This window comes from Lottia gigantea, assembly GCF_000327385.1.
Source record: "Lottia gigantea unplaced genomic scaffold LOTGIsca_18, whole genome shotgun sequence".
In the NCBI taxonomy this organism is placed as follows: Eukaryota; Metazoa; Mollusca; class Gastropoda; family Lottiidae; genus Lottia; species Lottia gigantea.
In genome coordinates, this window is record NW_008708301.1 from 2,416,836 (window position 1) to 2,432,998 (window position 16,163).

The window sequence follows — 16,163 nt, forward strand, 5'->3', positions numbered from 1 at the left end:
AAGCACTATATTTTTATCCCAGGTGTATTGCCATGTATGTGTATGTATTTTTGTTTTGTATAAATATAAAGTAGGCCCTACTGTATTTAAATATAGCCTTGGAGCACTATATACTCTGGCGAAGAGATCATTACTAAAGGATAATAAAATAAATCGTACAAGCAGAACTATACCCTTAACTTAAAATCTCGTCTTAAATCATGAGATACAACCAGATTAATTCATGCTGGACATTACAAGAAGCAGATTTGTGGTACTTGAAATACACCACAATATTTTCTGCATGGTTTTGGTTTGTGTGCCAAGTAACCTTGTTTCAGCAATTTCAAGGTTAATACTCGAGCACTAGCCAGAAAAGGCTGATAGAACAAGCAATAGTATAGCTTATAAATTGGGAATCAAAGTGTGTCATATGAAATTCTAGTCTGTCTATATCTTGTAAATTCAGATCTATGAGAATTACAATTTATTTTGTACAAATGTTAAGTGTCGTCAAGGTGGAATTCTGCAAAAAAACAGCTCTGTGGTAGGCGCAAATCTCCCATAGAGCGTCAGCAAGGGTTCTCCTTAACAACAATTTTGAAAAACAGAATTGATTTTGTCCATGCTGACATATTTTAGGGCAAAAAACGTACAAAATTCTCTTGTTCTCTTTGAAATGAAGACGGGGTGCAAATGGGTATGCAAACGATTTTTCTAGGAGGGCAGATTTCAATCTGGGAAGAGATGAGACTCAGTTTCAGATTGTAAAACATCTTCAAATTGTTAACATTTATTTACAGAGTCAGATTCGCCCTTTTCCAGGGTTGATTTTGGTCTTGAATATATGTAAATTGTCTTCAGAAGTACTAGAAATGTATTAAAAATCGCATCATTCCTTCAAAAGTACTTCAAACTAAGATATTCACTTTCTATTTCTATAATTATGTTTTTTCTATTTATGGTAGAGTTTCAAGAAAAGAGAGTCGTCTTTCGAATAAATAATTAATAACAAATATTGATTAGTTTAACTAAAAAAAAAATCCTGCTTCTGAGACTGGTCATAATGGAGAAACTGTCCCTTTAATTTGTGAGAGGGGAAACATTATAAATAGAATAATTTGTCTTCATTATGACGTTATAATTGAAATACATAATACAATAGTATGACGTCACAAGCGACACATTTTTCATTGCTGAAAAGACGTGCTTACAAGTTTCTCGACGATTTTTTGAGGATTTTTCTGAATTTAAAGGTGAGATATTTTTATAAACTGAACATTTTTAAAAAGGAAAACATCGTCCTTTGTCTCCCGAATATATTATACAAACTTAATCTGTGAATATAAGGGTATGAAATATCTTGGGATTATACATTTTGGCGTTTCCAAAAAATATACATATTGTAACCGCAGGAAATGTATCTTGTATTGACAGAAATGGTTGGAGTAAATGTAAAAAAGCAAAAAGTCAAATCTAAAGTTCTATTTTTCTTTTTCCAGGATGTCCAAGAAATACATGCCCCGTCCGCCATATTGTTTTGGTGAGATTCCAGATTATTCTAATCCGCCAATGACAGTGGAGGAATACCAGTATTATGAACGAGAGTTCTTTGGATTTCTTGAAGAAAAAACAATTTGCAAACCAGTTGAAGAGGGAGCTGGTTTATTTCAAAGATTCCTGCAGTTTACAGGAATTTCAAAGGTCACCAAATATGAAGGTAAGACAAGCGATGTAACATGGATCAAATAAGTCTCATTTAGCTGAAAACAAGCAAAGGTGCAATTCTGATTTTAGGATCTGTTAAAAATTGACACAAAATTTTCAGATTTCTAGCAACCTGTCTAATGTAATTATCTTGTTTAATCTACTGTAGATAGAGTACCAAACATCAAGTTTGACATCCACTATGGAACCGGTGATAATTTGGACTGCTTTATAAAATCTGGCACAGCAACTCCTCCTCAACAATCTACCAAAAGAGTCAAAACAGAAAATAAAGCTACACAGACTGGCGGTGTTGCTACTTGTGATCAGGCAGGTAAGATATCAGTGTGTTTGATTATGGAAACAAGCTCGATGTCGATTTATTTCTTGATCACGGGGCATTGTCACCAATTTAAATGTGTACCAGTGACCTGATTTGGAGTTCTAATATTAAATTCACGCTAGATGAGGGGAACAACTATATTTTTTGGCTACCGTCTGATATTTCTTGCTTTAAGTTTCAATTGTTTCATTGGTCAATTATTTCATAATTTATATCAAATCTTTATTTTTTCAGTTCAAACGGTAAGACCGAAAAGACGAGTTCTAAAATCTGTGAGGCATTTCTTCCGACAATCCTTCAACTGCTTCAAAACAGAAGATTAATTAGTAGAACTCCAGATGTATGACCGGAGTGGGAAAATGTGTTGAATAGACGTTCACTTGTCATCTATAGTCAACTAAGACACTGGTCAGTGAGAATGGAGTAAAGTTTGGGCATGGATGTGTGATTGTCAAAAGCAATCGTCCGGAATAGACGACTAAAAATTGAAATGTGTGAATGTGTGAATGAGAGAGGTGTGATAGCCTTTATGTGAAAGTTGCGATAGTATGAGGGTGCGTGTGGTTGGGATGGGGTATAATTGGGAATGGAAGGCAAAATTCACGAAGAATTGTTATAAATTTACAATTGTTATATATATCTAAATATATCTGATATTTCCATATTAAAGATTTTTATATTTTGAAGTCTTGTTTGTTTTTCACCTAATGCTTCAGAATGATTCAATTTGACTTTCCCGTAGGAGATTGGTTTTAATTAAATCCTGTGGGACTAAAAATGTGAGCCTTAGTAACACCGGAGCCATATAAGAATTGATGTGGCCAGCAGTGGCGGCGACATTCTCCGCTGGGGTACAAATAAGGGGGAGATTGCCTGAATGGGTGGACAACTTTCGAGGCTGAATTAAAAATGTGGTTTTCTACAATTCTTTATATTTATTTTCATATCCGATTAAAATATTAAACTGTTATAATAATATTGGTTTATTACCTTTATTTTCTCTTCATAACCAGCTTCTCTATGGGTAAAAACAAAGTCAGCTCCGTTAGCTTTGATCAATTTCAATCCGATCTCGAACCAATTGGCAAGTGTACACTGCAAGCATTTAATTGGGCCTGCATTTTAAAGTTGAATTAAGGTTGGGGCAGGATATTTGCGCGGCTGTAATTACTGGAATAATTAGAGAACAACCGGAGAAGGTAAGTTTATTTTCATATTGCTTGAAGCTTGGTATACTGTGTATTTATACAGAAAAGTTCAATAGATTTAATATCCAGTTACTATTTCTAAATATATGAAAACTTTGCGATATTATTCAGCTGTTATACACCTAAAGGCCACGGTTAGCCATTCTCGGGGTCTTGAATATACGCTTGTATATGTAAATATTCTTCAGAACATTAAATAAAAAAGAACATGCCGATTTAACATGCACGGTTATCTTAGAGTGACGAATTTTGTGAAACATTTTTATAAGTTTGTATATTGTTGGTGACTATAGAAACCTTGTAACTTTATCTAAAATAACCTTAGTACTAAATTTTTGGAAATATAATTTTGAATTATGAATTTGAATTTGTGCTATCCCACAATTCGTTGTTTTCTCAAGAATCGAATTCTATATGACACACTTTGATATAGGTTAAAAAACTATATTAAAACGGAAATGTGGTAGAAAACCTGTAAATCCATGGTTTGTCAGGAAGATGAAAATAATTTCGTATGCAATTTTATACCCCACAATATAATAATAAAATAATTTGTTTTATTACCAATCAATTATATCTATAAGAAACGTGTTGTTTGTTATAGAATTTCTAACCATGACGAAGACCAAATTATCTGATATTTTTTCTTTGCGGATGGTGAAAATATTTGTGAGAAAAAATCAGTTAACAACTGTCATCATTGCTTGTATTTTAACAACTTGTATTGGGTATCTTATTGTGAGGTAAGTTAATATGTTAAAATATTAATCAGGGCCCCGTTTTACAAAACAATCTTATGATAAGAATATGTTTTAAGTGTTGAAGTTTACTTTCAGAAAGAACTCTAGATGGCCAAAGGTACAATCCATTGTAATGCCAATACACTTTTAAGTTCTGAAACGCATGGTAACAACAACGTTTCTCAGTAGACAATTCACAGTCTCTATGAATAATCATGAAAGGACAATAAAACAAATTAGGGAAAGGCCTTCTATCACACCTATCAGCAAAACAGTTTCTTTAAAGTGGCATTCCACTTTTTAAAAAACATTTTCATTATGAAACCGTCGTAAATTTTACCTGAAAATATCTGTAAAGTATGCTATTTATATCTTTGGATCTAATTGAATTGAATTTGTTTATTAAAAGCAGTTGGACCTAGTTTTGGTGATTGGCTTATAATGGCTCGGTATTATAAGTTAAAACCTTTAGAAAAAGTAGGAGACACATTTCTCTAATATTAGGCGTTTATTTTACTCAAATCCGCACATGGTACATTAGTTTGCAAAAAGCATAACGAACTTGACGTAAAGTTTTGGCGTTAAAATTTTACTGCTGGATTTTTTTAGTTAAAACTAAATGGGATACATTTCTATAGATTTTGGTTTATAGTTTTTACAAATTTGAGCAAAAAAATTTTCGTTCTACAAAAAAGCAGTATGTCCCTTTAAATCTTTTACAATTATATACTTTCAGATCGAGATATATACACGATCCACAAGATGACCCAGTCCATAGATTCACTATTGTAGATGATGGTAGTGATAATGACGAGAAATATGCTGGTAACAAGGCCACATCAAAGATTCATGCCGACAAACTCATTTTAACAACAGATACAAAATTTGTTTCTCACATACCTGGTTGGACAATTGTCACATTGGAACCCAAATTAAAGTGAGTATCATTTATTGCATGTGAATTAGAATATTATGTTGATAGGATTCAAAATTGAATGATGTTTTGACTATTAAATATAGTCTCTATTGAAGTAGACAAATCGTGAATTTTTTTCTGGTATTGAAGTAACAAGTGTGGTCTGTGCTGTACTAGAAAAAAAAATAAAACGTCTCTGTTACTGAAGAACTAAGTATAGTCTCCATTATACTAGACAAATCATGAAATGTTTCTGTTATCGAAGAAGTATAGTCTTCGTTATACCAGACAAATCATGAAATATATAGACATACAATCACTGGTTAAAGTGACTGGGGTAACATGTCGAAACGTTGAATAAAACTTTAACCAGTGATTGTTGTTCCATAAAGCTGTGTCTATATATCGTACTCACAATTGCTAAATGCCATTCAAAGACTTTAAATCATGAACTGCTTCTGTTATTGAAGAACTAACTATAGTCTCCATCATACCAGACAAACCTGAAATGTTTCTGGTATTGAAGAAGTAACTATAGTCTCCATTATACCAGATAAACCAAGAAATGTTTCTGTTATTGAAGACCTAAGTATAGTCTCCATTATACCAGACAAATCGTAATTTTTTTCTGTTATTGAAGAACTAAATATAGTCTCCATTATATTAGACAAACCCTGAAATATTTCTGTTATTGAGGAACTAACTATAGTCTCCATTATACCAGACAAACCCTGAAATATTTCTGTTATTGAAGAACTAAGTATAGTCTCCATTATCCAGACAAATCATGAAATGTTTCTGTTATTGAAGCAACAATTATTTAATATAGTCTCCATTATATCAGACAAGTTATGAAATGTTTCTGGGTAAAAGAAAAAATGGATTGACTCCTGTGATGTTTCTGTGGTACTTTGTAATATCACACCCCTTAAAAACTTGATTTAATGCTTTCAGAATATTTAAGCTTACTTTACGAGCTTATTTCTATCATTACAGATGTGGCATGGAAAATTCAGAAAAGTTTAAAGAAACAGTTCATCAGGCAGTAAAAGATGGTGTTCAATTCATATTTAAATCAATCGAGTATCAACCCAAGACCTTACATTATCTTGACCGGTTTAATTATGATAAAACAATGCCTGTAATGAAATATATGGGAAATTCTACCACTCCCGTTAAAAGTCACTTCATTGTTATAAATGAGAATTATCAGAAACGAAACTTTGCTGAAATGCGGTATAACGTTAGTGTTTGGCGTACAGCTCCAATACAGAAAATACTTCTCCGAAACGAAATAAACACAGGAGATATTGATGACCGAGCGCCACCTATTGCTATATCAATCAAAAATAGCCGCTATACATTCGTTAAAGACATGATATTATTCCGTTATGATGCTTTCTGGGCTATGGTGCCTTTTAAAGACAATGAACTGTGGTCTATGTGGGTTCAGAAACTTTTACTGGAATTAAAAACGTGGGTCACCTTCACGACCGTATCTCCATCACAACACTTGTGCTCTAATAATGGAAAATTAAGTCATAACGACCTGAACCATATCGCCAGCTGGAAATGTAAATCAAGATCGAACTTCTTCGAGTGTGTGAAAGATTTCAATAGGTTTTTAGTCAGCAATAAGTTTATGGATTCGACTCAGGAAAAGACGATAACTAAATGGCTTAAAATGCTGACAATTGCCGGATATACCCAACCATCTTTAAATCCCAACAATGACTCTACTGGCTTAGTCTATAGAGCCATATTCAGACCAAAATCTGTTGATTCATTGTATTCCATGAAACAATCGTACCATAATATCTGTGGAAAAACACAGCCAGCTTGTCCATTTAAAACTGTTAAAATGTCAACCAAGAAGTTCTCGACTATTCTTCTGAATGTCGTGTTTAACCATGCTACGTTTTATAAAAATACAGAGTATTTAGCCAATATTTACCGTCCCCATTTCACCCATATTAACTTCTGTGGAACGAAAATGGACAATTTCTTACCTTATAATGCAAAGTTAGATATACCCGTGTCATTTATTGAAATGGATGATAAGGAGTTTCAGAAAGGCCAGTTTGATCACCGATGTATTGAAGGTGCCATGAAAATGAATTACGATATTGACGGAGTGTTCCACGTCAATGATGATATTCTGTTAAATCTGTGGAATTTGCCAAGAATACCAACTGATCGTGTCTGGTTTCAGAAAGACTTTCTCGTGGTTCCATTTGCTAGAGCTCGAATACCATCAGTGTATTGGAAATGGGCTGAAAAGGATGTGGCGTGGTGGCCATGGCACAATGATAACCTGGGCAAAATAAAATTAAAAGGATCCATTGATACTTTAAGAAATTTAAGTAAATCCGAGCCTCTGGCTGCATTTTATATAAATCAAGTTGATAAAAACACTGGGGGTAAACGGGATATTGGGTTTGCTGGTAACACAGATATCGCTTATTTCCCAAAGAAAACTTTTAAAACCTATTTATATGCTGCTCAAGTACAAAGTCCATTTACAATATATCTTGAGTTAGCAGTACCCGGATTAATAGCAGGAGTGACTAATCTCCATGATGTGGTCACATTGCCGGGAAAATATATTTGGTTTGAAGAAAGACCATTCTACGCACAACATTATAACGTTTCTCATGTGTTTTTACATCCTTTAAAAATTGGTGGTTGTTTACCTAAAAAACCATGTAAACAGTTTCTGTGTGAGAAATACTTATCGTGTTTATGAAAAGGTTTATTTATTATGTGTGTTATTAATGACATGGGTTATGCAATGAAGTTGTGGATGGAGCTCAATGCAATTACTGTTATATTGCAGTGCACAGTAAACGTTTTTTCTATTTTCTTCGTAATTTCATTCCACATCTCCGGATTTGCTTTCATTGCTACTGACCAGAAGAAAGTGGGTCATTACAGTCAAAGGATGTCATGTTTAAGAAAGTAATACGGTTGTTCTATCACGTACAATACATTACGATTAATTTTGTTAGTTAGTCTCAAAGTGGTTGTTCTTTTTATATATAGGTTATTTATATAAATTTTTAATCATTTGACATTTTGTTCATAATAAATTCAAAAGAGGTTTTCCAACTTTTATGAGCGTCTTGGATACTGATATTTTAGCTCATATTAGATTTCAGATGATGACGTCACTCTTATCATAACACATTTACGCTAAATATCAACTATGCACCATGAAACACCCACTCAGTGATCCAAAAGCGAATCGTAAGATATGTTGAGAAAAGTGGGGTACAACCAACCTGGCCTGACTTTGAATTTAGATTTGCGACCAGGAGTTATTCGTTGTTTTCTTTCATTGATTTTTGCAAATTCCACATAGACGCCGACATTTTGGTTTTCACAGACCCTGACATTAGCAAAATCTAAATAAAGGTAGGGGAGGAGGAATGAATGAAACAAACTGAGATTTAGCGTAATGTCATACTGACACTTGTACGATATTTGACCCCGCAATGCCACACAAAGGTCGTGGTTAGGCGCGCCACATCTGTGCTTCGCAGCAGAGCACAGCCTTTGCGGTCTGTTCGAACAATGTATATCCCGAAAAAATGTCGCATTGGAACACATTAACAGTCAATGGCACTACTTAATTAGTCTTGTTTGCTTATTGCTCACGCGTCGGTAATATTTGTTCTTATTTTGAGCTGTTCACCTCGACTTCCAATAAGCTTTAAAACCAAATAAAATAGCATGTTAAAGTTATAAAGACGTCTATATATTTTAAGAGTAGCAGCAATTTTCCAAATAACCACGAGTTCAGCTCATCTGTAATAATTTATTGAATAAACGCCTTTATTTTCAGGGGTTCGTGACATACTTCCATGCTGATAAACATTATATCAAAACAAATTGTCGATAGTTTTATTGGTAAAGGACATACTATTACTTGCCTTAAAATGAATTTATGACCATTTGTGAAGTATATTTTTATCGTTCCCGGTTGTTCACAAATATCTTATATATAACTATACTTACACTAATTCTTCCTTTACGATTAATGATATCAATATCTTTAGCAAGGTTGACGTTGGCTAACATTTCTAGAATAACTGTAACACCGCCAGGTACACACGACTTGAAGAAAAAAATCATTATTGCAGGGTTATAATAATTGAATAGAGCTGGATAGAAAGTTGCTGAAACGTGTTTCCAGATCAGAGCAACTGGTTAAGGTTAACTTTCCAACATTAAGAATACGTATTGAAAAAGAAACAGGGGAATTTGACAATTTGAGGTACCAGTATCACTATTAAGATCCAAAAGTTATTACGAAAATCGACAAGTAGTTGCCTAGCAAGATACGCCCACTTCCCTGATAAATTTTCAGTGTATCAAGGGCAGACACCAATCTGTGTCAAATCATACCACAATATAACGTGTCAAAGATATAATTGTTAATTTAAATACAATTGAGGTTGGGGTTGATTTTAATCTTGAATATATGTAAATAGTCTTCAGAAGTACAAAAAATGAACGAAAATGGCACAAATCTTTAAAAATACTTCAAACTAGGAATTTTATAATCAATCAATATAAATCAATATAAATGATCACACAAAATTTCATTAAAATCAGTTGAAAACTCTAGTCTCTATAGTGTTCACATAAAATTTTGACGCTTTTTTACTAACTTGAGGGCAATAATTTAAAAAATGTTAATCGAAAAATCGTCAAATTCGAACTTGACCAAAATCTCATCAATATAAATGATCACATCAAATTTCATTAAAATCAGATAAGAACTGTAGTCTCTATCGTGTTCACAATACACTTGTGGACGGACGGACCAACGGGTGAACAGGGGTGACGACAATATACGACCATACAATAATGTGGGCGTATAAAAACCAAATTATTTTGATATATGTAATTGGTATTGGTCGGAGGTCATAGTACAATTGATCTGCCAGAAAATTGTTTTCTAAAACTTGTAATATCTATTTTCATATCCGATTAAAATATTAAACTGTTATAATAATATTGGTTTATTACCTTTATTTTCTTTTCGTAACCAGCTTCTCTATGGTTAAAAACAAAGTCAGCTCCGTTAGCTTTGACCAATTTTAATCCCTCCTCAGTCCCTGCTGTTCCTATCACTGTACATCCTAGAGATTTAGCTATCTGTACACTAGCTAAACCAACCTATAATATAGTCAAATAGTAGAATTGATGTAATTTACTTTAATCATTGAAAATATCCTTGTTATTGTAATGTGTTAGATTAATGTAGAGCACTGGAGTTTTAAGCCTCCGTTGTCTTTCTGGAAATGATGAAAAAGATGACTCCCTATTAAAACAGTACTACATAGTAGTAGTAGTAGAACAGAATTCCATATTACTATGGTTTGTAACATTCAAACCTCGTCAGATCTAAGTAAATAAGAAAGATAACTCACAGCACCACTGGCACCATGAACTAGAACAGTATCACCACCTTTACCTCCAACACTACAAAGGAAAGACGATGGTTTTAATGAATTTCTTCCATTATCAAAGAGTTTTCTATAGTTCCAAACACAAGGCTGTAAGGTTTTGGGACGATCTCTAGCGCTATCATCATGCAATCTATCTCCCAATACAGGAATAATCCTTGGTATCACAGACAAGACAATATCTGAGATGCTTCAGCGAAGTATTTTTGGTCATGTTTGAATATCACTGATTATAAATTTATTCTATCATGATAAGAAGATGCTCATTGTATTTTGATCTGTCACGTTTGAAAAGCTGTAATACTCTCATGGAAATGCATTGGAGTGTAATTGCTCAAGCCAATGATTAATTATAAAACACGAAATGAAACGTTATGAGCACAATGCGTGGGTCAATAGAGAGAAAGTTTGGTGTCGCTCGTTCCCAATACACCCATCGAAACCGATAAACTAGAAAGAAGTACACTAAAGTACAACCTGCCTATGTTCTACATCTAGAGGTAAGGCTAAATTGGCCAAGAACCGTTACCTCAAACAAAACTTCAAACAAAACTTACAGAATTCTAAATGCCTTATAGGCTGTATAATATGGTACACCAATACCAGCGCCCTCTTCAAAACTTAACTTATTTCCAAGATGGCCAACGTGTATCGGGTTAGCAACAACATATTCAGCGTAAGTACCAGAGCCTTGAAAATTACAGGTTGTAAAAACACGCTCTCCTTTCTACAATAAACATAACCAGATTGATTGTTGGCGATTGTTTTCAGTTTGCCTAATTGTAACAGTTTGCCTAATTGTAAAGTTCACTAACAAATACTTTATGGATGGACTGTTTTCGATTTCAAGAAAGAACCAAAATATAGTCTACAAGACGTAAAACTTCAGATCAAAATTTCATATCATTAATATATTATTTAATAATTTTATAAAAATTTAAGTAATTGTTTAAAAAGTTTCTGTAAATATTTTTACCTTAAAATTTTTGACATTTTTACCAACTTTCTCGACTACTCCAGCAGCATCGTAGCCTGGAGTGAAAGGTAGGGAAGGGGAGTTAGGGAACGACCCTGATCTTATATAAGTATCTACAGGATTCACTCCAGCAGCCGACACCTTTATTAATAACTGGAATTGAAAAATATATGTTTAATCTTTATTACTATCATACATATTTTTAGGTACATTTATGATAAGGTGTTCTGTTGGATAGCCCCCAAACAAATATATAAACACGCTTTATCTTTGTCTGCAGCTTCGTGGGCGGACGGAATTTTTGGGGATGACGACCCCTGTCTGGTGTGGACACCTATGCACTTTCGCAAGTTTTCATTCATATATTTAAATATACATAATTAATTGTTATCTATTATCAAATTTATTTATTCACGTATTTCATATTTTCTGTATTGTGTCTTTTCTTTGTATCAGGTGCCGGATTAGCATTAGCTGCGGCTTGTTTCCGAAACCTTACTTATTTTCTGTAAAAATTTTATTTAATATAGAAATAAAATATTGTTTAAATCAACACGCTTTACAGAGGACAATCTTCAGCCTAAATTTGGGACATTTTCGGTTGCATGTAACGAGGTATCTACCATTTTGTATAATAAAGAACAGATTTCTACCTGATCATCATTAGGCTGCGGAACTTTTAAGTTTTCGTTTATCTTGAGGACTTCTGGTCCACCAAACTCTTTGATGCTAATGCCTCTCATTGTACAAGTGTATTATCTGTAATTATTGTTGTAGTGTATCTTGTCTGAATCACAATTAAAACAGCACTGACAATTAGTTGACTAAAGGTTACAACACATATTGTGAGCAGATATTAGCAATGTACACTGAAACACTACTTAATATAGTTGAGAAAATATTCTACTTCCGAACAGAGTTCATCAATCCATAATCTCTAACCAGACGACATGAATCAAGATAACCAAAATTATATTAACACAAACTGTATTTTTTTCTACCTTTTGCAAAGTGATTTATAGAAAATACATAAATTTGGATATTAAGACGATTTCAGGTTCATAGAAATATAAGGTAGGTGATTTTACATTCGGAATAAACAAACTTCCCTCCTACTAGCATGTTTACTGCACTACTACATAGAAAACAAGGTCCCTTGACCTAACAGGAAGCACATAAATTTTGCATTAGTTTTCTTCTCTTGACACCCACTTAGTGCAGTCAACTGACATTGTTACTTCACACAAAATTTCCTGTCACTCTGATCTTAAGACTCGCAGTTTTATGATTGGCAAAATGTTACTTTGTTATCGGACAGTTGTAATCGACCTCTCTCAATGTAATGGCAATACCGATCGACTCGGACTAACTAACTAATTCAAGATACCAACTCCTGGTAAATGAGGCGTTTCTGCAGAAAATCAACACATTCCACTAATAGAGATTCTTTGACTTACGAAGATGTATATTGCAGGAAAATATATTTTCGTAAAAGTAAAAACTATCTGTTTACAGAGGTCATATAGAATTTACACCATACTTACAATGCTATATAGAATCCCTCACTATTATAGTGTAGCTATATACGTTTATATAACAATGTTGTGGACAAATTTAGGTCAATATAGCAGTATATAACTATAAGAAGATCTGCATCATAGAATTATATCATATAACACAATAAAGAATAAAAACTTACTGCACTTACTATTTCTGGTATCACACACAAAACTGGGCAATATTATGCGAAAAACTGACTTTTATATAAGCGTAATATGCTGATTCACGTATCGCTCTAATAACTTCATAAAAAATTTCTAACGACAATCCAAAGTAACGTGCTAGGCTAGGCTGTTGAACGGCGATATTGGAATTTTATGGCGTAATATTTAGTTTAAAGCGATAGTTCTACGTGTTTAGCCAAATCATCATATCTAATCTTTCTGTTTACATGCACCGTTTTGAATGACAAGACTCCCACCTATGGTGACTGTGCAAAATACTAATACAGTTGCATATACACAATGACTCTGCGAAATGGAGTATAATCTACCAGCATTAGTGCATACATTCTTCCTGTGTGCATGATCTGTTTGCAGCTAGAAGGGCTATATGTAGATCCATAGGCTTAAGATGGTGTTATAAAGACAGTTCTTGGTCGACATACAGCATGCAGATAGGCCTACGTTGGCTAGTCAAAGCATAATTTCATAAACATCCTTAGTAACCATTCTGAGATTTGCAAACCTCAAAACATATTCAGTGGGAAATAAGTTACCTATTTTATGTCACTTTGGATATGGCGTCGCCATTCCCATAATCGCAAGAATGAAACACCATGCTTTCTTCACAAGCAGAACGTATATCAGACCAATCAAACAAAGTTCTATGGGTGGAAATGGCTCTTGCAAATGGGGTAGGCCTACAGCATTTATATTATAGCAGATGATCGGTACTAACTAGGCCCTATAGACTCGACATTTAATACTTTTACCTGTCCCTCTTTAAGTTTTATCTAAAATCAAAGAGTAATAGCCCATAGCCTACATTGATAACACTTTGTTGAGTATGACAGTGTCATGTTGTAACCTTCATTGATAACAGCTATATCATAATGACATGGGATATTACCTGACATGACATGCTGCAACGAGTTTGTTTCTAGGGGCGAAATATATCGCTGATTCATACGCTGGTTCACATACTGTTTTAAGATACTTGCGTAGTAGAAAAATGTGAATTACAGAAATAATAGGTAGCGGCCTAGCCTACCCCTAACCCCTACCACCATGTCTGATTTGGCTAGATGTTAAGATAAGATGGACTTAAGGACCTACAAGTGGTCATAACTATGATATCCTTCACCTTCATGAGCAACAGTGCCCATTGCCCAGATGAGCTAGATATTTACTTAGCATACGGTATCGTATTGAAAATTGACAATAAAAGGAACTTACCTGCTCTAAGTTGACTCGGCTTTCGTTTCGCGCAAAACTTTTTGAAATTTTTTTTTTCATATTAAGGGAGGTAACTTACGATGATAATTATTATGATTTAAAATGTAGGTCAAGACTAAAACCAGTACTATATAGAACTGTCTATGATTACTTCAACTAGATATGTACTGTAGGACCTACACCAAACATAGGGCAGAAACGTATATTATATCTTTTCTATGTAAACACAAAAATTAATAAAGGATTTGATAGATATGTCACATTGATCAGCAATTTATCACACCAAATCACAGTTTTGGCTATTATATAATTAAGTTCATTTTTGATTCGCATTTTAAAAAAAATGTAGCCTGGACTTAAAATCAATCTTACCATTGACGTTAGTTTTTTAAGGTTCTTGAAACCACCGAGAATTACCGTTATTTCGAGGTATGACAGAGAATTCTATCGAAAAACATACAATTTGATTTGATTCCCAAATTGTAATATATTTTTTCTTTTGGCTTAAGAAAAATTGAATCGCAAAATCGGTCATTTTGATACTCCCATCTACAATTGTACTCTTTTCTGAGTCAGTGAAATCAAAACAACGTTTCTATTCTTAATATTCACATAAAATAATGTTTAACATTTATGAGAAATGGAATGAGCTTTACCGCCTTCAAACACAGTTTTACCATTATCACAGAATCGTATTCTGAAATTAGAAACAGGAACATAGTGTTACCATTGATAGTAAAAGTCTCACAGTATGTTTTTGTAGCCAATTTCAAGGAGTTGAGAATGACTTACATAGCTTAAAATGAATATGGTTTGTAACAGGCCAGGCTTAGTCTTTATCTAAACGAACGCATAATTCCATTGTTATATCATGATTTTAAAATCCGTCACTAACATTCGAGGCTAATGGTACCATTGTTCTTTGATATGTCACTTCAGTATGGACCCATTTCTATTAGAACAAGCAATTATATTCAACAAGAGGATGTCGACTATACAACTTTTACTAATTTACTGTACATTACTTACTGATGACTGTCTACAAGTTTCCTAACAGAAACACTGTTGACTTTAATGGCATCTGGTGTACCGAGCGCAGCTAGTCCAGAACCTTTCTGATATTTAACTTTCACACCGGAGACAGTACCAACATCCTTATTGACAGCTACAATATGTTTCTCTCTATGGGCACTCTTAGTAAAGTAATGATCTTTTCTGAAACAATACAAGTATAAATCAACTGAATTGAGATAAACCTATAGAATAATATTGTATAAACATCCTAATTTTTTGAATCTTGATGAAACGATGACAGCGAACATGGGGCCGGAATCAAATCCATTTGCATCATTCACTAGTGCTGGCACGATATATCGGTGACGTCGTGCATTGATAATAATTGGCGATACCTTTAATCCCATTACCACATATCACGATATATATCGTATCGTGACCATTATATCGCGATACGAATCGTATCGTGACATGATTGACGATACCAAGCACTTTCATTCACACGCTTTTATACTAACAATTTGTCCAATTGTCTGCAGAATAAACAACAATTTCAGTTGTTATCGGGAACAATAATGTTCTATCATTGTTTGTGTTACTGTCAAAGTTTACTAAACTATTTTAGACGCTACCTTGAAAACTCAACCTCTTTTGTACTACCATGTTGTCCAACCAGGGTGACATAGAATCTTCCAAAGGAGTCAGGGATAGAAGTAGGAACATCAATTTCAACAAAATATTCAATACCTGAAAGTGATAAATAATTTCTTGTTGAAAAGTAAACCCACCTTTAGTTCAGGATAGAGACTGACATCAAAATGAAAACAATTTGATCTGTTGTAACTGACA

General features: G+C 33.7%; 3 protein-coding genes across 3 annotated transcripts; 2 read left to right on the forward strand and 1 right to left on the reverse strand.

Annotated features, from left to right (window-relative positions):
• Window positions 1-200: 200 nt before the first annotated feature.
• Window positions 201-2,352, forward strand: LOTGIDRAFT_158871 (hypothetical protein; the record flags this gene model as incomplete). The annotated part of the gene is made up of 4 exons (XM_009052290.1): window positions 201-253; window positions 1,482-1,699; window positions 1,856-2,020; window positions 2,264-2,352. 4 exons carry the CDS (start codon window positions 201-203, stop codon window positions 2,350-2,352), a joined length of 525 nt encoding a protein of 174 aa, XP_009050538.1.
• Window positions 2,353-3,852: 1,500 nt separating this feature from the next.
• On the forward strand, window positions 3,853-7,639 carry LOTGIDRAFT_158872 (hypothetical protein; the record flags this gene model as incomplete). Its single annotated transcript, XM_009052291.1, has 3 exons — window positions 3,853-3,980; window positions 4,714-4,914; window positions 5,890-7,639. The coding sequence occupies 3 exons, from the start codon at window positions 3,853-3,855 to the stop codon at window positions 7,637-7,639; spliced, it is 2,079 nt and encodes a 692-aa protein (XP_009050539.1).
• A 943-nt stretch (window positions 7,640-8,582) lies between these two features.
• Window positions 8,583-13,190, reverse strand: LOTGIDRAFT_187129 (hypothetical protein; the record flags this gene model as incomplete). Its single annotated transcript, XM_009052292.1, has 8 exons — window positions 13,052-13,190; window positions 11,997-12,102; window positions 11,344-11,496; window positions 10,925-11,094; window positions 10,332-10,383; window positions 9,928-10,077; window positions 8,911-9,009; window positions 8,583-8,603 (listed from the first exon to the last, which is right to left on the reverse strand). Coding segments are annotated over exons 2-8 (735 nt in total), but the record flags the coding sequence as incomplete, so codon positions are not given.
• Between the last annotated feature and the right edge of the window lie 2,973 nt (window positions 13,191-16,163).